A 23,328-nucleotide genomic window follows, 5' to 3' on the forward strand; every position below is an offset into this window, starting at 1 on the left:
ATTGGAGAATTTCCCCTTGTACTGTGTGATCAATTGAAGTAAAGGGTAGAAGCCACTTACAAAAAACTTACAGTGGTTCTAACTGTACCCCACTCTAATAAAAGAATTAATTACTGATCCATGCATCAAAATAAAATATTAGAAAGGGGTTTCCTCCTTCTTTTATAGCAATTACAGATGAATGTGGGGCACAAACCTTACAAAAACTCTATAAAAAAAAGTTGATGATACAACGGCAGGCGATGGAAGACCAAGGCTTTCATTACACTTAGGTGGATGTCAAATGTGTAGTTCTTGCTTTGCAAGACATTGAAGACTTCAGGGATGAAAGGAGATACGGGTTACTAAACATTCTTCTTTTGCAGAGAACTATTTATGCTTTTTTAAATAATTCCTTATGTAAAAAGGTTAAAACTGAGCTGAACCCATTACAGTTCTCCACTGAATCAACATTTTTTTATACTGAGCCCTTGGAAGACCTTTTCTATAGTCATAGAGCATGCCAGAAAAGGTCTGCAAACCAACCTGGGGACATTTCTTACTCCCACCATTGATGGATGGACAGTGACAGATATCCCACAGGGGATGGCATTGATCAGTCCATAAAAATGACACTACTTTAGAACACATCCTATAGAAGGAATACAGTAGTGTCCTCCTTCCACTTCCAGCAAGCTGGCCGGACAGTAAGAGAACAGAAGGAATCCAAAGATACCCATTGCTCACTCGATTCCTTCCTACTCACATAGTTCTTTGTCACTACATTTTCATGCAGCAGGCTGACTGAGTCCTAACCTTGTAGTTACACTAGTTTCATAAAAATAATTTATTTATTATTTATTTTTGATTTGAGAGAGAGAAAGATTGTCTTCTCCAGAGGAAGGTAAGTTCTGAAAGAGCAAACCTATTGTCCAAAGCCCTGGAAGTTAAAAACATGCTGTAGCGGTGTATTCCTGTAGGCTGATAGGACAATCATTTATATACAAATGTTAATAATCTCCTTAAATGTCCATTTAGATCATTACAAAGTAATAGTGAGATTTAGTTGATTACACTTGAGGCCAAAAATGCAACTTAAAACCTGTAAAATCAATGAAATACCAATTACTGTATTCAATGAAAATGAATGCTGAAAAGATTATAGTGGCTACTTCAAATTGATTTATGAATCATGCTCATTAGACATCCTCCTTTCTAGTCAAATATTAGCTTTCCGAGCTTCTAAAACACATATTGCACCTAAAAAAGCAATCCATACATACAAGTTATACCCATACATCCCATACATCTAGCCTGAAATGACTGAGGCATTTAAATGGAACTGGACATAAGGACTCAGTATTACTTTATTATCATTATATATTTGTTCTAATGTCAGCTTTGGGAATTCCAGTTGATCAAAGGTCTTCTAGGTGTGTTGATCTGTTACTACAGGAATACCCACCAGTTACAACTTGATACCATAGATAATTGTTTGTCCATGATGACGCTGAGCCATTTGCAAGGTAATATACAATATAAGGGTTGTGTCGGATTGTCCATGTATGACATACCTGTAAAATGACACTGTAAAGTTTTGTAAAAAAACAAAAAAAACATAACTGTAGATGTTTTCAGGGCTTGAAAACAAGATTGTTCTGACTGGGCAAAACTCTGATACTTAAGCTGCGTACACACTTCCAATTTTTGTCGTTCAAAATGAACGACGAACGAACAACGAATGATCGATTGGGCAAAAATCGTTCGTAAAAAAAGTAACCAACGACGCCAACGAACGAGGAAAGTCATTGGAAACGAACGACCGGCCCGGCGGATCGGATTGGACGACGATCGTTGACCATCGTTCGTGTGTACGATCGTTCGTTGATCGTCCATGGTCTGAGCATGCGTGACGAACGAACGTTCGTTCACTTCCTGTCGTGCACGTCACTCCCTGTATCGCTCAAACGATCGTATCTATTGTGTGTACAATATCTACGAACGATCGTGTCGTTATCTGTATGTGCAGAATCGGTGCTATACGATCGTTCGTAGATATCGTGCAGGATCGTTCGTCGTTCGTTTAACAACGATAATAATTGGAAGTGTGTACGTAGCTTAAGGCTTCCTTTAGCATCGAAAACTGCTTTGCAGCCAGGAGTGGCAAATGGCACCACAGGTCAGCGAGGTTGCCCTAATTGTCCTTGTGTTTGTGGTAGTTTTACTTGCAGAGGAAGAAAATCAAGTGCACAACCTTAAGCAACATATTGTGCCCAACATACTAAATGGGAGCACAGTTGAAGCGCTGTGGCATGCAGTAGGCTATATTTTCATTGCACCTCTACTCAACCATGTGCATTTTCTGTAAGATTTTTTTTTTGTAATGAAACACAAAATTGATCAACATGCAAATCAATGGATGTAGGGTAATTCATGTAAAATACAAACCAATGTATGCAAACAAAGGTCACTTTTTTTTTTTTATACCGTTCATGCTCATCTGTGAATCATTCGGCACACATTTCCAATACAGACTAAAGCTGTGTAAGAAAGGCTATAAAACATAAAAATACAAGTCACTGAGCAAAAATGAAATGGTTCATAACCTCCAGCTCTTTTGCTGTCAATCTATTTTGAAATACAATCATTCAAATTCAATGTTCTATCAAACTTGAAAAAGAACCAAATACATTTTATATTCATTTTACATTGCTACAACTGGACAATCGAATAAATACTGATTGAGTACAGTGGAAAAATTGATTGCTTTCTATAAGACTGCTCAATGGACTAGACTGGTGTTGACTGCTTTCTATTCAAGCGCAATTCATTTTTTTTCAATCAATTGTGTTTCAGTATGTGTAATCAATACAAGTTTGCTGTGTAATCAGATTCGATATTCTTTATATTAGCAACTGAAAGCTGCTAAAATTGTCTAAAAAATTGGTATGAATGTCATGTATGTGGTCTGAATTAGACTAGGTATAAAAGTAGGGTTTTACTTAATACTTATATAAAAAATATTATATAAATAAAGCCTATTTTCAGGCACACATAACCCCTCTCCTATTCAAAAGTCAGTTCAAATAAAATCTTTTGTGAAGACCTTTTTACCCTCATCAAACTCCGCTTTTTGTGCCCCTCAGTGGTACCGCTTCCGGGAGTGTCAGCCAGTGGATCCAGTGCTGCCAACTGTGCTCACATTAAGTGATCACCTTTCTGTGGTGCAGTCTGGAGGGATCCCAATAGATTCACAGCATATCATGTGGCAATAGATTAGTTGAGAATTTCAGTTTTTAAGCCTAGTTTTTTTTTTAAATTAACTCATTTGGGGGTAGAAAGGTAATTTACAATGAGGCTTAGCTATAAACAATTTATGGATGTAATTTTGCTTGCAGAGCACTGACATCAGTGTGCCTCAAACAGACAAACATTCATTGTTCATATATAATGCCAGCATGCATCTAATGTCAGCAAAGAAAACATGCATTTATAAAAGGTATCTCACTGGATTTTTGGATCACAGTATCTGCCCAATTGGTACCCAGTAAGAGGTGGGACATGTTAGGTGGCAAGAATAGTTCTTGAAAGCACTGTGTTGGAAGAAGGAAAAATAGGTAACTGTAAGTATCTCAGCGCCTTTAACCAGAGCCACATTCTAATGGCTGGAAAACTGGGTCAGATATTTTCCAAAATGGCAGGTCTTGTGGGGCATTCTGTCCACAAAATAATGTTTTGCCTGGATTCTACTTGAATGAAGCAGGGAGTGAAACAGCATCCAACTGTGGGTTTCCAATGACCTATTTTTTTCCTGTTTAGTCTAATTTTGTTAAAGACATGAAAATGAAAACAATAATAAAAAGTATCAAAACGTATAAAATACATTTTAATGGCGGTGAGTTACATCAAACAGACCAGGGGATGCAGAATGACAGGCCAATGCATAATAAATACTGATTTTAAACAATTTCATATACCTCTCTTGTATTTTGTACAATGTTGTATCATGGCTCAGGATGATGAAGCAGTATAGTCTAGCACATTTACTGGTTAAGTTGAAGTGGATTTACAAGTTTATTTTATTCTCAGATAACATTTACTAGATACCCAAAGAGTGTTTTACTAATGTTTCAGGCTAAAGTCACACTTATGTGTTGCAGTACGTTTTGGAGCAGTGCTTATGCAAGGCTTCATAATGTGTTAATCACCACCATTACTATTCCTTAAAAAAAACAGACACAGCATTACAGGTATTTTTTGGGATTCATGTAAATGATTAATATTATTAATAAACAGGATTCATATAGCGCCAACATATTATGTAGCGCTGTAATGATTGATAACAGCTATAGGATAAGTTTAATATATTTGTCTTGATCAAGAAAACGAGGGATATAACAAAAAACATCAATTACTTCTTACTTATGAATGCTCCTAAATGTCTTTTAAATGCTTAAAAATGCCCCCCCCCCCCCAACAAACATTTAAGAGCTACTTGGATGGCATTCCCATTATTTCTATGGAAGAGGTTGAAAAGGTAATTGACCATGAGAAGCACCATGCAGCATCTTCATGTAGACTGAAAACTGGAGAGCAATGACAGCACCTACCAAATCCATTAAATAAAAGACTTCTCAACTTATCTAATTCATTTGAATGTTAATGAGAAACCCGTGAGTTGTTGATTTTTTTTTTTTGTTTTTTGCAGTAAACAGCTCGAATACAGTTTCCTCAACTGGTAAAAAAAACATCAGCATCAGTATGAATAGTCCTTGATGTGAACAAGCCTTCAATATTTTGTAAATATACCATTATAGCAGGGCTAACCCCAAATTACTCACCTCTCTCTGTTCCATTGCAGTGCAAACTTTTGACGGCTGGGCAGTGATGACAATAGTTCTGCAATAACCACCTTTACATGATGTACACCTGCCTTTACATGATGTAGTTTACCTAAATCTAAGATGGTGCATTGTTATATATCAACTCAAAACCCAAGTATTGCTTTACTAAAGACTTCAAAGACCACTTGGTACAGATACAGCCTGAAGTATAGAGAAATATTTATCTGACTTACACACAGGCTTGTTAACTCTTATCGTCGATTGTGCAGCCTTACTATCGTCGATTGTGCAGCCATGCATTGTGCTAGTAAATTGTAAGGATAAGTTCACAACGGTCACAAGGTTGCAGTGTGGCAGAAGTACCAGTAGACATTAGGCTACATGTAGGTTCTCCCCATGGCAGTCCTACGCAGAATGAATGGGTGCAGCAATTAGCGGTACAAGTAATGCTCACTTTTAAATTAGCACTGCAGTGTGAGTGACTGGCTGGGTGCTGCGAAAGGGTTAACTCAATCCCAAATCAGGTCTAAACCTGTCCTAAGGCTGACTATTCATTTATATAATGTATGTAAAAGGTGCATATTTTTTTGGTTTAGTGGTGCATCAGAGGTCTATTGGAAAATGCAAGTTCGTAGCAGCATACCATTACATGTTAGATGTGCTAGCAAGCATTGCCATGTGTGGTGCCACACTACACCCAACCTAATCAATCCATTGTGGTATGCCAGCACGTATTGCAATAAGGCAACACACAACAAATGCGAAAAAATGAAAAATGTGAAATGAAAAAATGCATTGTGTTGTACTTCATCCAGTGCATGAAACCCAAAAATCAACAAACAGAGGAGAAATGTTGAAATGAATTGTAGAAATGTGCATGGCAAGGCAATGTGTGCAGCAAACAGTTGTAATCAAACTGACATATTTATATTTACATATAAATTGCATTTATAGGGGCACTAAAAAGCACTGAGCAAGCATCTGCAAACATACAATATACAAAGCTTCTTAAACAGCTGTATTTTTCCATGCTTCTTTACAGTAATAGGGGTTAGACATTTATCTCTCACTGAATGAGCATGGCATCAACCTACTGCTGAGGCATTTACGTACTTGCGTTTGAAGAGCCCGGTCAACCTTTCAAGCAGTGCTGAGCAGGTTTAAGGTTTTTCTAGTTTCCTTTTTAAGATAAATGTCAATCTAGTGACAGCTGCCACTTTTATGCATCTCAGTTTCTATTAAAATTTCATGTGAGAGATTTTCTTAGAAAGTCATGTCAGTTAGGCTTATACCGAGGAACTACGTAAATACACGCCGTTTTTTTTACATTTGTCAAGACTGGACGAATCAATGGAAGAGAAGTAGAGATGCTAGGTGTGCGTCACAGTATTTTAAGGACTGTATGAATGGACAGGGCCTGTGTTTTGCTCCTGAAGTGAGAAATAATAGATTTCCATAGCTGATGGACAAGTTTTATATAGAAAGCACATCTAATACAACCAACAGATTTTCTTTACACTGCAAACCATCAGATTAAGACTTTGCAGGCATATATTTCTAAAAGACTTCAATTTAGAATTACAAACTAGCATATGTTGTATACTGCAAATAATTGTAAGAACTTAAGAATAATGTTCTTTTTATCATGAAGTTAAATACAATTACAAGCACCTAAATATTTATTATGTGTTTTCATAGGGATATTTTACATTCTAAACCATTTCTTAAACAGCTGCCAAAATTTTCTTGATTGCTGTGGCCCATTTTTGTTATGTAAATTTACCATCTGTATTCTCTAACCCCTTACACTAAATTAACCTCCCTTGTAATATACACATCCTGTAATATACATATACTTTAAGTATTCTAGGACACCCAAAGCTCACAAGCCTGCATCAAATCATATCTATTGGATGTATACTATAATGTAAACGCTGTCTTTGAGATTAAATTAAATCCTTGAATAAACAGGTAACATAAGCAGAAAGGTGGTAGATGCGAAGAAAATTTGGATAATTATACACTGATGGTCTTATTACAACACTTCTGGAACACAAAAAATAACCATAATAGTGTAAAGGTTCAAAGCTCACAAGTGACTTAGCCAGATTAATGACTATAAATGCCACTGGTTTAGTGTATTTTAGGACCACAGTTCCAAGGTTCTTAAATTCCCCCAGCTTCACCCTAATGAAGATCTTAAAAAGAATAGAGAAATTTAAAATACACTTTAATGCCTCAGAAAACCTTCCATAATGGAAGGGCTCACCAAAACACAAAATGCATTTTCTACATTTTAATAATTTAGGTCAGCGGTCACCAATCGGTGGTCCATCAGTGGTCATGTCCCCCGTAAAGATCCCAGGCTCAGGGCAGTGGGTGGGTTAGTGTCTTTGGACATAACCCGCCCACTCTATCATCAAAGGATCAGACCTACAAAGGGAGAGTGGGCAGGTTCTGGAATCACTCTGGTTCGCACGAGTGGTCCGTAGCACATAAGTTTAGAGGTCCATAGGCCCAAAAAGGTTGGCGACCACTACTTTAGATTATTGTATCACCATTTGTTTTACAAAACTAAAAACAGCCATGCTTATGACTACAGTTTTAATAAACCAAAACATATAGTTTACTCTTTAATACCAAATTCACAAATATAAACTTCAGATAAGATATAGGTATTTGTATATTTAAGAAAAGATTTGGATTTTCTAAAGGGATAATTTGTCCAATTGTGAGCAGACCCCATTGAAAGAAAAAGAATTAGCATCAGTACTAAAGCCAAAATCTTTCAAAAGTTTGTATCTTTACACTCTTTGTTTGGAATTATTGCATAGTAAGTCTTATATATATTCAAATGTGTTTTTTGTATTTTGTCTAATTGAACAAAAACTAGATTAAAAAATGTTCATGTCTGTAATGTATAATTGACCAATAAGTTAACGAAATGTTAGATTTGGATGTTTACCATACATTGTTTTTAGAAAAAGGAATGCACAAATTCCTCTTTTTGGCAATATAGTAAAATAGCCCAACACAGTAAAATAATGATAAACATTAAGAAACTGTATAATTACAGAACATAAGCTATACCATTTATTTTTTTATGTGTGTTGCAATTTATTCTGAAATGACATGATATTATTTAAATAGGAACAGATTCCAGAAAATAACAAAATAAGTATCAATTGCAATAAACAAAAGTAATGGTAATTTATTATTATTTCTTTTCAGTCACCCAAACATATTTTAAAGGGCAGAATGCTCAAACAAGATAACTTGAGTCTTTGCATCTGGCGGGGACTGCTTGAGAGGTCTTATCAAGTCCATTTCAGGACTTGATAAAGGGTTTGGAGGTGCTATCCTTACAGCATCAGTCATCTGGTATCTGCCGGACTGGTAGCAGCTATAATATTCCAGAACACTGTCTGCCTGGTTTTCAGGCGTTCTGAGTTTTCTCTTCAGCTGAATGACTTTAAATGTTAGAAATACAATGGCCACACAAGAGAGAATGAAAAATGAGAGTAAAATATGAAAAGACTGCTGTAGGTTTTGAGCTTTCTTTTGGCATATAACAATGGGTTTGAGGGACACTGTGACTATGTCTGGTGGCAGGAAACTTTCTCCATCATTGGTTAAATTTACTGGAGGTAAAGTTAGAATATGCTCAAGTGACTGCTCATCAGTGGTCTGTGTTGTGTTACTTTGAGTATCATTGCTATTTATTCCAGGAGATGCTGAACTGGCAGATAACATTAAATCTGTACTTTGAGATTTCAAGGGTAGCTTATATGTGGCACTTTTCATATGGCTGTATATCACTTCAGTTGTAGCCACATATAACTGAGAAGCCTTTTTGGGTGGGGTGTCTTCCGTCGTGGTAAATGTACAGTTCTTAAACTCAGCCAATTTCACATTACCGAGTGGTCGTTTTTGCAATTGTGGTGGAGTCTCGCAATGAATGCTAAATTTATATGGTGAAGACAGCAAAAAGTTTCTGAGGTTTAACAAATTGCACCCACAGTGCCAAGGATTATTACTGGCCAGTAAATAGCTTAAAGATATTAACGGGTGAAGCACTTTAGGCTGCAGAGATGTCAAGGTATTAAACACGAGATTGAGAACTTTTAGAGACGGCCCCATTTCTTCGAAGGTATCATCAGCAATATGGACAATGTCATTGTGGTCCAACTGCAGGTTTGCCAAGTGATTCAGGTGAGTGAACGTTTTTGAGTCAAGCGTCCAAAGCCTATTTCGACTTAAGCTTAACTGTTTAAGATTGCCGAGTCCACTAAATGCACTCTCACTGATGGTTTGGATGTTGGCATTTTCTAAAAACAAATACTGTAATGAGTGAAGACCTTGGAAAGCAAAATTGTGTATTGATCCAAGCTGGTTATTTGAAAGTGAAAGTTTTTTGAGTCCTTTAAGTATTCCTAGAGCATTTGAAGGGACTTGAACCAAATCGTTTCTGTCAAGGTATAGAATTTCAAGATTGTCTAAGTGACGCCATGCCGTGTCAGATATCTGTGAGATATTGTTGTCAGCTAAATTTAGAGTGTGCAGCTTAATCATTCCAAAGAATATATCGCTGCCAAGCATGTGGATTTTATTGTTCTGAAGATACAGATATCTGACTGCTTTTAACTGATGAAATAACCCATGAGGAAGGACATCGATCTGATTGTATTGAAGATGCAAATAGTGAAGACTTAGGAGTCCATCAAATAATCCAACATCTAAGCGCTGGATATAGTTACCATTGAGATACAGATAGTACAATTTTCTTAGGGAAGTGAAAGCTTTAGGATGGATGTATACAATTCCTGAATTGTTCAAATAAAGTATAGCAAGCTCTGTGTGTTCAGTTAGCTCATTTTGAAGTATATTGGTAAGGTTATTGCCACTTAAATATAGGAGAGTTGCTGTTTTTGGTAGGTTTCTTGGTATAGCAGCTAGGCCCAAGCTACGACAATTAACCTGTTTTTCTGTGCAGCTCTGGCAAATAGTGGGACAACAAAACGCCAGTTTCTGCAGAAGTAACAGAAAGACATAGACACATAGAGAGACTTGCATTGGGATGAGGATATTTTCTGGTCCATACACGTCCCTTTGTTTGCTGCTCATAATTGATTTGGCTACCAAAAAGCAAAAATAACAGTCACTAATTATCCAAACAAAACTGCACACAAAACAAAATATCTTTTCATTAACTGCAGAAATATCCAATGCTATGCTTTCTGTTATATAGATATATTTAAAAATAAAAGAGTAAAACTTTTAAGTCTTTTTTTTATTGGTAAATGTTCTCATTACATGCTGAGAAAGTATATAGTTTGTTAGAAAGTTTGTATCTGTGAATTCAACCCTAATCAAGTTTAATAAAACTTTTCCTCCTATTCTATATGTTAGCTATTTTTTATTATTTTCACCAATTAATAATTAATTACTTTCGCGTGTCTGTTTTTTAAAGTTTTGTTTGGGCAAAATTTTTACCAAACTATTTTTTTTTTTTAGAAAAAACATGGATGTATTATTATTTTTTATAATGTTTGTATAGTTATTATTTTACATAATGCCTGCTGAGAAAGTATAACGTTTGTATCTGTGAATTCAACCCTAATCAAGTTTAATAAAACTTTTCCTCCCATTCTACCTGTTAGCTATTTTGTATTATTATTTTCACCAATTAATAGTTAATTACTTTCACGTGTCTGTTTTTTAAAGTTTTGTTTGGCCAAAATTATAACCAAACTATTTTTTTTTTTTTTTAGAAAAAACATGGATGTATTATTATTTTTTATAATGTTTGTATAGTTATTATTTTACGTAATGTCTGTATAAGTTCAACTGAGAATAGGAATGGGTGAAGGTTGAGAAGCTTGTCAGGTTCTTACTTCTGTGCCTCCATAAAGATTTTCCTTTGCCTGCTGACTAAACATCCACAGACAAAGTTAGGAAACTCCCTAAATTAGGACACACACAGCTGTAGATTTTACAAAGCTTCTAATTTTTGGTTTAAGACTGTCTGTATCCTTGCCAGAGATTTCCCCTCTCACTTTGTGGTGATCAGGACAAGCAGTATCCTACAAAGTAGGAAGGGGTCAATATAAAAATACTGTATACAAAATAAAAAATTTGGCTGGAATTACAGTTGATTATTATTGCAACCAGCTGCAATTAAAAATCATCAGATTAGGATCAACAAATTACAAAATGGATCTTTGTTTGCCAAGAGTTACTGCACAGTTTTTCTTTGACGTGTATTTTTGGTACTAGTAATACTGTTTTTTTATACGTCAGTTTGAAAAGAATATTATGAAAAAGTTACAGTCAGGGATTAAGCTCCAGGGAAACATTAAAAAAAACCTGTGAAGGTGAGCATCATGTAATAAATACATGGAACATAAAAATGTAGAATTACTTTTACTGTGTTAATTACAGCTCTTGCAAAAAGTGTAATTAAAAAACATCAATTTTAAAAAGTTTAGCCTTTTACTATACTCCCTTTTATACATAACTAAACTATCCAATATTACCAAACAACATACATAATCTAATATTAATGAATACAATAAACAAAGGAATATTAAAAAATAAGCTAAATGACACTAAATAAATGGGGGATGCTAATGATGCAGCGTTGTATTGTTAATATTTTTGTTGTTTTTTAATTTTTGGAATTTATATTTTAGACATGTGTGATATTAATACTTCTGTTTTATTGTTAACGTGGACATCATGTATGCAATGACTTAATAAAATACAAAAAAACTAATACTGAAAAAAAGCTAAAGTTAAAGTTTTTTGTTTTGTATCACTATTATTCCTATTTTTTAACTATTTAGACACGTGCAGCAATATTATTTGTTTTTTTATTGTTAACATCTACATTATTTTTGCAATGGGTTATATATACAATATTTTATTTTTAAACAGAATACTACTGTTAAAACCAAATGAGATTCAGAAGTCAGTGAATGTGCGGCTTACAGTGAGTACTGCTGTAGTAATTCCTCACACTGTAATAAAGGTAATGCATTTTGCAGTGTGCAGAATGAATAGATCTGAACTGAAGAAAATATCAGTTTAGAAAGTTTCTTCCTGTCTACTCTTGTACTAGTTTTCCTACAAAGTTTACTTTCAAAAAGATTATGTTGCCAAACAGTAAAGCAAAATAATTGTCTTACCCCAATAAAGATGGTCATTTTAGAAATAATTCTGCAGATCTTCTTCATAAATAGCTGACAATGTTAAAGTGTATAGCGCGTGATCTTTTTTCTTTTTTTTTTTTTTTGAAGCACTGAACTGTTGTGCAGGAAATGCTTTACTCCCCAATGGTTCATGGAGCTGGACAGGATGCGCAAGTTACCATGGATGCAGGAAGTAGTATGCAGGAAGTCATTCCATCATTGTTAGGGAACTTTGGTAAAGGAAAAAAAAATCCTCTGACTTCTATAACTGTGGATATGTTTATTAGGAGATGCGTGTTGTCCAATTAGTAGGTTCGAGTATAATGGTTAAAAAAAAAATGCAGCCACATGATACATCTTTTGACCTAATATTTTTACATTCATCCATGGTGAATGCAGATGAACTACATGGCTGAAGCGTGTATACATATTATATATATACATATATATATATATATATATATATATATATATACACACACACACACATATATATATATATATATATATATATATATATATATATATATATATATAATGTTGTACACCTCGTCATGGGTTTGCAGTCATATGAGTGACGTGCCTATAGTGAAAAAAAACCATGGGGACACTTAACTGTCCCAACTCTGTTGTGGGTGTTGCCATTGCCTTTTTTTTTTTTTTATCGTATCACGATCTTTGACCATCCTGATTGACTGGGCCGAGCTGATTAAACAGGCGCATGGGATTTCAGTTTCTTTTACTTTTTTACCTTTTTTGTTAAACTTGAAATTCTATCAAGATTTGGTGCTGTTTACTGCTCCCATGTTGCTGCTTACCAGGTCGCCCTTTGAACATAAGGAAGCAAATTCCAATACCAAGATGGCCAACTCAATACAAAGACATAGCGCAGAACCAGGATGGTAACTAGTCTTTTGTCCGGAACCTGGCTTTTTAGCATAGCTTCCATAGTACATGTACTCTTTAAACTTTATTTTCTCTCAGTTGGTAATCCAATTAAAAGTATCTCCATGTTAGAATGTTTACAATTACACTTACTTTAGTGTATTAAGTGATTTTATCTTTAGTTACCATTCCGCCGTCCTATATTTTACTTTCAGCTATCTTAAAAACACAGCTTCATGTTCATTCCTTTGAGATATTGTGGTAAGAAATGTATTTTGAACAATGCAGTAAGTATTTATTGACTGTAGCTCACAGAGAATCAATCAGTAAATTATAGTGTAAGTATCAAGCTGAGCAAATGAATTTCTTGATGTGAACATTATAGGAAGATTTAGGAATACATTGTTGCTGCACTCAGCAATGCAGAGAGAGCACTCCTTAACAACAGCTTATCAAATATTTTCCCTTCTACAGTGCAAATTGTAGATGAACAACATTAAATAATGCAAATTACGATTTAAGAAGGTGTGCTTGTTTTATGCTAGGAGAAAACTGATCCACAAGACAAATGTAACAAAGGTTCGTAAGCAATAGAACACAAGATGGCTTATAAAGAAAAACAAGACTGAATAAAGAATTGTGCAAACAATTAGGGACACACATATCTGCAATGTAATTGGTTGTTTTGAAGTCAGGTTAATCACTATAGTATAAGGGTATATGCATGCAGTAAATTCATCCTATGCCATCCTCATTTTGAATGCATACTTTTAATTCAGATGTTTCCTAAACCTTTATTTTGGCCACAATAAAAATAATAGATATTCTCCCTTCCCACTGATGAAGAATTCATTGCATGTTATTGCAAAGAGAAAGGCTAGTACACAGTAATGCTTACTTTAACCCATGGACCTGTGAGAGTTGATGGTCTGGTCTTCCACTCTACTATGTGGGTAGGAACTAATATTAGAGGCCATTATTTTACAACTGGATCTGGCATAAAGAAAGATTTCAGGCTCACGGAGAAAAGCGATTACTGCATTCAAACGCATAGCTTTGCAGAATAGCCAATGATTATTCATCAACAGAAAGGAGGGGGAACATTTTTGTTATTATTGTGGCCAATGGAAGTTTTGCAGAAACATCTGATAAGGAGTTGAAATCTTTAACTGAAAGATCCTACTGTTGGCAAACTTATCTAAGCTTTACAGTGCCAGACAAAAAACAAGTAATAGGCAGCAGTGAGAGAGCAATGCCATTTTTACAGCTGTTGGATTTTCCACTAGGACAGTTTATCTTCCTTTTTTTTTTTTTTTTTTTTTGTTTAACCATCACTTTATGCCACTTATGTGTGAAAAATACAATCTTTTCTAACAAACAATCGTCTGATTCAGAATAGTAAATGTAAGGCTAGTACTTTTCTCTCTTTTTGCAGTGCTTTTACTGCTGTCCCCACTGGAGAGATTTCCCATTAAGTTCTATTATTGTAACACAGAACAAGGTGAGAAAACATCTCAAAGTGATGAGAAATCCTACTTTCTTAGGTGTTCCCATTGGGAGACCTCCTTGATTGGATATAAATTGAATGTAGTAGGAAGGCACTACTATTTGTTGGTAAACCTAAAATAGATTGTAAAGAGGATTTAAAATCCCAATGTATGTCTAAATAGCTGCCATATTTATTGGAGATACACAACTGTAGTGGAAATGTAAATATTGAAAGTCCAGGCACAATGCAAAACTCCACTGGCTTTTTTTTGTTCATAGCATAAAATATTCTCCAGGTCCAGTTAAACATCATATAGACTTTTTTCTGATGTTCGTGATGGATAGATCCCAGACAGGTTGAACCCTCCAGCGGAGTTTTCTTTGGAAGCATTTTAACATTGCATTTACTAGATTTATATTACATGTCCCCAGACGCAAAACTTATCATCTCATAGCTATAAGACTCTTTACTTGGCTTGCATAATATAATAATGGCTAAAAACATATTGGTCTGGAACAGGTGCATATAGCATGCCTGCAATTGCCACATCAATATTAATCTTGCCAGGCCACCTGATTCTTGTTTGTACTCGCCAGCATCTATTAGATTAAAGCTAATATAATTCACACTATGAATATTAACAAGCCAAGAGTTGCCATCTAGGTGGATTAATGCAGGACTGAAAATGTGCCCCAAATTCATAAGAATACATGCATTGATCAGCCTCAGAATAGTGCAGGAAAACATAAATGAATTAATATATTCAAAAATGTTTTTTAAGTGGCAATGGCACACACAAAGCCGGCAATTATTGTAAATTGCTTGAAATTAGACACAATAGAAAATACACAGCTCCTATTGACAATCTGTGTTTGAACTTTTTTTTGATCAATAGGCCTTTTTTTTGCTTTGAATTAAAAAGGACTGTAAAACAGCTGAATATTTTACCAAGATTGCTCCATTTTAATACTTTAAGTGAGATTTTTCCTCTCCAGGGTGGTGATTATTAGACATTTACGTTTTAAAATACATGTTGTAGAAAGTCTTGTGGTGATTGCTTTCCATTTATCGGAGGGTCAAAGAGTTATAGCCACTGCACAACTTTTAAAGATTTGGAAATGTTAATCTTTGGGGTTTAAGCCAAATGTTAAAAGCTGTACCAAAAGTTAAATGGTTTATAATATGTGAAATTGCAAAAAAAATAATAAATACTATTAATTTTTTTGAAGAGACTGTCTTTTAGGAGCTCCAGTGCAGTCTTTCCATGTAAATAAATATAATTGTTATGTGCATGCACATGAGAAGCAGGGGGGTGGTTAGTTTGCAGCAGTGGCTATGAGATGCCCTGGGGCCACATAATGGGAACCACTCAAGCATTGTGGATAGGTAGGTATACAATTATAAATTACCTATATATACTCAAGTATAAATAAAGATTTGTCCCAGTGCCAAAAGTAAAAACTGGATGTACATCTGGAAATGTAGTTCCCCCATGCTAGAGATACCATTACCTTCACAGTCTACAAAAGCATTACCAGCACAATTTTCTCACCATCTGTTTTCTACTTGTACCTTTTGTTCTCTGAGAGGATTGTGCTAAAAGAAGGCCAGCTGAGCCTCCTCCTTTGGTTTACTTGTGTTCCATTGGTAATAACCCATACTCTACAATACAAGTGGGGGATATAATCCTTTCTAGAGGATGCTCAGCTTTCCCTGAGTATTTATGATTGGACATTCCAGGAAAGCTTTAAGAGACCAACAGGCAACATCTGTACAAGGGTTCCAAGCACTTTCAAAGAGCTCTTCTAAACATAATAACAAATCAATGAATTACTTTGAAATGTGGCATTTTCTATTCATTCATAGAAAGCAAGTTGACAATGTTATAGACAAAGATCAAATTTGTACATCCTTATGGAACATTACCCTAAGGCTGGAATTCATTGCACATTTATTTAACACAGGATGCATATTAAGATTCAGATGTTTATGCACAAATGATTGTATGTAACAAACAGTTATTACAAGTTACTACATTCAGATACATATAGTTTGCAAAGCATGCTGGACATTGTATTCAGCAAGCCAAGCCTAGAACAGTAGTACAACATACTTTGTTTTAAAACATCTGCCTTGGTATCTGGCATCTGACATTATTACCTTATTAACATACATGTAATAAAATTAAATAATTCAACATCATGCCAGTTGTCTTTTTGTTGGGGGAGATTGACCCCTCCTATTTAATAAAGTGAGGGCAATAGAAATAGGAAATGGGGGGTGGAAATCTTTTAATGGGATATTTGCTCCAGTGACAACTGCTGGTAGAGCTTTTTACTCACTTTCCAATTTTCCAATTCATGATGTGTTTAAAGAACTGAAATAATGTCTCCAATAAAATTAGCAGAAAATATCTGACTGGGGTTTAGCTATTCCCTACTCTATGTCAAAAAGTGGAAAAAAGGTTTGGCCCCTTGCCCTTCACTCCTTAGATAAACTGTTGAATAAACATTCATATGCAAAGAAAAAAAAACACATCCACATGTAGCTAAATTAATTTTGACAGTCTGGGGATAAATTTGGAATATTATTTCTTTAACCACGGAAATAGAGAATGGGGGGGGGGGGGGGTATACTTCCTTCGAGCTATTCAGATGCTGGTTTAGGCTATGCCTTAAAGTTGTAAATTAGATATATATCAGTATATATATATTTTCCACCACCTGACATTTTAAAAAGTCATCCGGCTTTTTCTGGAGGTTATTGAAAAGCTGGGTCACAATACAGTGGCCACTACCAGTCTACAACTTTATACCACCCAGCTTAAACTAATTTCTGGGGGGAATAGTTAGTGTGTGTGTATAAAATATTATATACTTATTACATTATTCTTATAACTTCTGTTGGTGGTTTAGAAAAATAGGGCACATTGTACAGACTCAGTGAGACCGATATAACGTTCTGTTTAATTTATTCTAAGAAAATGGCTGATAACATTAGCACATTTTAGACATGACTGCAAACAGCTAAGAGGAAAATGAACTACAGTTTGAAATAACGAGGGCAATCACTGCTAAAATAAAGTGACCATTATTGAGCTTAATCATGGAATACAGTCTTCATTTTCACAGCAGCTACTTGGAAAATGAAATGAGCAGACATACAGATTTCAAGTCTACGGGAATCAAGTCTACAAGTATTTGAAAGAACTAGAAAACCATTCTCATAAACCATTCTAGCCACTGCACTAAAAAAAAAATGAATCTGCTTCCTAGCCTCCAGTTTTTGTAATTAAAAGTGATGCACCCCAATCTAATAAAATGTGCCCGATAGCAATGGAAAGTGGAGCAAGGATCAAAAAATATTTTTCATGCAAGTGCATGCAAGCTAAATAATGTGTTAGTGTAACACTTGCAGGTATTTATTATGTTCAAAAGAGGTTTGAAACATATTTCCAAGATCTCAAATGCATATTATTACAGTTGAGAAATAGTAAGCTAGAAGTTAGTTAAAATGTATAGGAAGAACATACTTCTGCATTTTGGGACGCCCCTTGGAAGGATTCATAGTCGACATATCATAATTACAATAGTGCAAATCAAAATATTAAGACCCCAGTAGTGCAAACCAAAATTTGAAGGCCTCATTCACACCAAGCTTGTCCACTGCAGCTTGCAAATACATACTGGATAATGTTTGTTGAATCTAGGCAGCTATTTAATCAAGAAAAGGCCAATACAAGCGGAAAAAAAATGTCACTTTTTAAATACAGTAAAACTGTGTATGAAGAATGTGTGTTGTGGTGTGCTGCAGTGCAAGTCTGTTGGCACCTACTGTACTTGTCCATTGGAGATCTATTCTAAATATTTGATATTGTAACATCTTGAACAGAGCCATATGTTAGTATTTTAGTAAACAGCACATTACCAACAAATAGGTCTGAATAGGTCATGCTTTAAAATAACTTGTTTCTAATGGCCTCCTCTCTCCATCCTACCTAAAGCTCTATTGCACTCTTATCTTAGACCATTGGTTGATGTGGACTAAGCAGCCAACACCATATCAGATGGAGTTGTCTCCTTGAAGAAAAATGTTAGTATTTAGGCATATGAAGAACCCAGTACCCCTGGCACTCTACAGTCTGACATTGCATCTCTCTGTAATGCCTCTGTAAGTCCTAACACTGACCCATTCAGATCCCTGAATCTAAACCTCTGTGACACTACACCCTAGCACCCTTTACATTGCACCATAACACGCCAGATACTGCACTTTTCTTTCATCCAGCAATAACCTGCCACTCAGCACTCCTACCACTAGACTGCTGCACCAAAGACATTAACCACCAGACAATGGGAGCCCCCAACACCCCAGACACTGCACCTTTTTGCCATAAAGCATACCTGCTCCCTATTGACATCTTTAAAGAATCAGAATAGGGGAGAGGCCCCGATTTATTAAAGCTCTCCAAGGCTGGAGAGAATACACTTTCACCAGTGAAGCTGGGTGATCCAACAAACCTGGGATGCATCTGGTCAAGGATTCAAAGCATTTGCTATCAAATGACATTAAAGAAATCCATTCGAGGTCTGCTTGATCACCTAGCTTCACTGGTGAAAGTGTATTCTCTCCAGCCTTGGAGAGCTTTAATAAATCAGACCCCAAGCCTGGGGTCTGGATTCTCTACCCCCTTCCATCCTTCTGGACTCTGGAGGCCTTGAACATTTTGTGTTTGTACCTAACGGTAGAAGGAGAAGAGGCATACAGAGCAGTCACTGTTTCTTTCTCCTCAAATAGATAGTAGTGTAAAGTCCTGCTGCATCCCTCTCACAGCTCTGCTCTCTGCACAGGCTATATACAGCCCAGTGATGATGTTATTGCTATTGTACAGGCAATATCAGAGTGTGCAAAATCCTTTGTTGCACACAATGTGAATTTATTTTCTTTTCGAAATTGGCAAATATATTTACATAAATGTTTATGTGCCCGGAGTCCTGTCTTTAAAAAGCAAAATAGCAAGCACTATTTGTGAAGATGGCATTACATTTTATTCCTTATCTTTCTTTACAAAGCAGCAGAACCTTTAGTCTTGTTCAGACCATAAAGTATTTCACAATTTACAGGTAGTCCCTTATTTTCTCCTTTTTTAGTATACAATATTAAAAATGCGTGTTACAATTAATCATATCCCTAAAGGAAGCACCCAACTTTCATCATGGCTACAAACCAATGAGCAGAACACCGTGGGGACACTTTTAACTCACAGGAAACCACCTCTACCATGAAAAGGCCAGTATGTTGGAGATTTAGGGATGGATGTCCTTACCCCTTCATATTTAGCAGTGTTAGGAGAAATTATATATATATTTATTTACCTGTCAGTTGAAGGCAGCAGAGAAATAACAGCAAGTGCAGAAAGTTTTCTTCTTTCAGGCTGTGTAATATTATCCATTCGATCCACCCACATTTCAAACATGTTCCCAAGTACTTGATTAGGCTACAGATTAAATGAAAAAAAAAACAAACACTGAGCGTTCAACAAAACTCACCCTGGACTGCAATGATAATCTCTCCTGTCTCCTGGGTCACTTGTACAATAAACTAGCTGAACAAACAGTTTTAACTGATCAGCCTAGAATGTGATGAATGCTGTGAATGTATAATTATTATTGCAGTAGCTCCTTATAAAACGGGGACAAGTGTGTTTTAACACAGCTCAGAGACTCTTCTCTTTTGTAATTAGTGGATGAGAACTCATTTCGCTGAATGCTACACTGCACCTACTGCGCTTCTCCTACAGAGCAAATGAAAAACCTAGACCTTATTATTTGTCATGTAAACCTGAATCTCTAACCTCATTACCTGGACATTACTGGAGAATTGTGCAGCAATTATATGTTCTGTTCTTTTTAACATTAGCATAGCTGTAAGGTACAAGCTGTGTGAGGGTGGATGGTCGGGGAATTTAACAGAACACAAAAGCATCTTTAAAATAAATAGAAAGTCACTTCTTTCTATTTATATAGATAGAAGTCACTTCTATGTGATTGTCTATTCAGTCCGGCTTGTATCATTAAAATAGTGAATGTTTAAAGGGGGTAATCAACTTCAAAGGTAGGTTTATTCTGTCCAATTGGGAACCTCTTGACAAATAAAATACAGCTTTGTGCTGTGTTGGGTTTAGGCTAACATTTTTTCACTGACTTTACTGACTATAAGTCAATTACTCTCCAGTGTTTAGGTTTCATCAGCATTTTCTAGGAAATCATTTCAAGTACTTACAGCTTCCAATGAACCTGTGACATTGTCCCGCAAAGCAAAGTGATGCATGTAGGAGGTTGGTAAATACCCTTAGGTGCAGCATCTACATTTACAGAGCTTGTTTCTCCATTTACCAATTTAGCTTATCAAACATTCTGTACTAAAAAGTCAGTCCATATTTTCACAAGGAAAGATAAGCCACCTTTCATGAGACAAGGTTTTGCACTGGTGATAGGCTGTCAAGACACTAAGCACTGCAATGTAGGGTGGGAGTGGTGCTTGTTTTACTCTATATCAAATGTTTGGGTCCTTTCTGTAGATGACTCCAGAAGGACATGATAGGGTGGTGGCTTTTGTAATAGTACAATAAAACATTGGTGAATGCCTCCTAACAACCTTCACTGTTGTATTTACTTTCCAAGGCAAGTTTATTTTACAAAGGGGTTATGTTGGACAGATTAAAGACTAGTAACAAAAAAAGACATGTAGCCTTTATATATTTAATGAACCTTTTATCATAAAATACAAATATTTTTAAGTTGTACAAGATGGGCAATATTCTTTTGCAGAACGTAATAGAAGCACTTGGCCAGCACCCAAACCCCATAAAAACTCCTGTGTTTCCAAAATAAAAGAGTAGTAGTGAACTAATAGAATGATGGAAACTTCTGATAAAGCCTAGTGTGCACCCTGTGGTTTAGTACACAGAGCGATATTTTACTCTAAGGAGAACTGATCAACTGTGTTTTCAATATTCTTTACATGTGGTATACAACTCCCTCAAATTCAAGATGAAGTGTAGAAAAACACTATACAATGTATATAAAAGGAAACAGCTTTATATGCGTGTAGGGCTACATCTTACATAGGCATTGTTTGGAGTTACATAGGATAAATCACCTTCTACAAATCACTGTACATTGATATAACAAGAATATGGAATACATAGTCTGTATGTGGCATTAAAGCCCATTGGTATTCTTCTGGTGACAATACTATATACTAATACTGACCTCCTGGCTGCATTCCAATGACATTTGATTTAAGAGGGTAAAAAAGCAGTTCTTGTTTTGTAGAAGGACCCGGCCAAGAACTCCAAGGTATGTAGACATAACAACTGGATACCTCTGTAAGGCAAAGATTTTGAACATATGTAGAAGTCAAGAGCAAATATAACGAACAGAATAAGATTTCAGCCAGGAAATGTCACACCAATAACATATATTTATATAATTTATTTTTTACACGCTATGCAATAGTGGTTTGACTAAAAGCCTTTAGGGTTCATAAAGATGAGCCTACAGCTCTTAAAACAATCATCAATCATTGATTCCCAAGCCTATGCAGCCTCTCTGTATGCAAACATTGAAAAACTGTAACTCTCATGTTGTGCCATGACTGGTTGCAAAAACTGTAGCTCAGGAACTCCTCTTTTGCATGCCTGACTGAACATTAATTTAATTTTAGTACCACTGTTATTTAATGAGAGAGCAAACAAACATGCATCAAAAGTCAGCACACAAATCCCAGCTTCGGATTAAACAATACATTTTCTGTTTCATAGTATTGGACAGAGTGAGAAAGGAACAGAACTTACAGTTTTCTGGGACATTATAAAGAAAACCTTTTCCAAACTAGGACAAACCAGCATTAAAAATTGAATAGAAGTTCTAATTTTTCCACACTTTACACAAAACTTAAAAAATTAAAATATTTCTTGGTTCTTGATAATTGGTTTATATGCACAGGAAGTACACAGGAATCTGAACATTACTGTGCATGCTTAGGTCGTTTAGTCTGCTACTAAAACCCTTGATTAATCAGTGAAAACTTGTAATTGATTAAAACAATGGGCTCACTGTAACATCCAAGGTACGCACTAGCTGCAATCACACATAGTTACACAATGCTATGTAGCTCAGCCATGAAATATTTAGAGGATATATACTTTTTCCTTCCTATATAAATTACATTGTATGAGAGGGCTCTAGAAAGAAATATTCTTATACAGCAAGTGAACAGAGGGAAGGAGATGTCAGAAAACAAATAAGCTATTAGAACAGGCATAGGATATTTACCTCTCCCTCAAGAATACCCCTAAAGACTGGAGGCAAAAGGGCATGAAACATCTGTGGGCCAACGTCAGGGTTCACCATTAGAATATTCTCAACCACCTGAAGGAAAAATCCAAAAAATTATGCAAATGCTAAATATTTTATGTGTATACATATGTTTTATGTGGTTAGCATAGCATTTTACTATATTTTAATTATTTTTATTCATGATCAAGAAATCCATTGACATGCACTTAGGGCTTTAGCATTCATTGCCTGCCTAAATTCTTTATCACATGCCTCTACCTTTTCTAATCCTTGCCTATCCCCTGCTTATTCAAATTCTTGCCTTTTACCATGTCTCTCTCAAGACTTACCTTTTTCCACTCCTTTATCATTCTTTGCTTGTCCATTGTCTCTCCAAATATATGCCATGTCACATACCTTTCTCAGTCCATGTCCATCCCATGGCTCTCCTAAACCTTCTCATTTCCCCTACTTCACTTGATTCAGGCCTGTTCCCTGCCTCTCCTGATCCTTGCCTGTCTCTTTACTCTTTGGGTCCTTGCCTGTCATGCCTTACATCATATAATTTGCTCCAAAATACCAGGGAACCTCAGCTAAAA

The 23,328-nt window shown here is 35.7% G+C and overlaps 2 protein-coding genes across 2 annotated transcripts in view; both read right to left on the bottom strand.

Moving 5' to 3' along the window:
• Positions 1–23,328, bottom strand: part of IPO11 (importin 11) — a 228,385-nt gene that overhangs the window by 60,165 nt on the left and 144,892 nt on the right. Inside the window, exons 25-27 of the mRNA XM_072416367.1 lie at positions 22,727–22,822; positions 21,662–21,775; positions 19,763–19,884 (exon numbers count right to left, since the gene is read on the bottom strand). Coding sequence (XP_072272468.1) covers positions 19,763–19,884; positions 21,662–21,775; positions 22,727–22,822 — 332 coding nt within the window. The remainder of the gene's footprint in view (positions 1–19,762; positions 19,885–21,661; positions 21,776–22,726; positions 22,823–23,328) is intronic.
• On the bottom strand, positions 7,894–12,397 carry LRRC70 (leucine rich repeat containing 70). The gene is made up of 2 exons (XM_072416369.1): positions 12,011–12,397; positions 7,894–9,958 (listed from the first exon to the last, which is right to left on the bottom strand). The coding sequence occupies exon 2, from the start codon at positions 9,945–9,947 to the stop codon at positions 8,070–8,072; it is 1,878 nt and encodes a 625-aa protein (XP_072272470.1). The 5' UTR covers positions 9,948–9,958; positions 12,011–12,397; the 3' UTR covers positions 7,894–8,069.

This window comes from Pyxicephalus adspersus, chromosome 6 (assembly GCF_032062135.1).
Source record: "Pyxicephalus adspersus chromosome 6, UCB_Pads_2.0, whole genome shotgun sequence".
Taxonomy (NCBI): Eukaryota; Metazoa; Chordata; class Amphibia; order Anura; family Pyxicephalidae; genus Pyxicephalus; species Pyxicephalus adspersus.

Bases quoted from the DNA above. Each gene is read 5' to 3' on its own strand.
- LRRC70 (XM_072416369.1), bottom strand. From the start codon at position 9,947: ATGAGCAGCAAACAAAGGGACGTGTATGGACCAGAAAATATCCTCATC.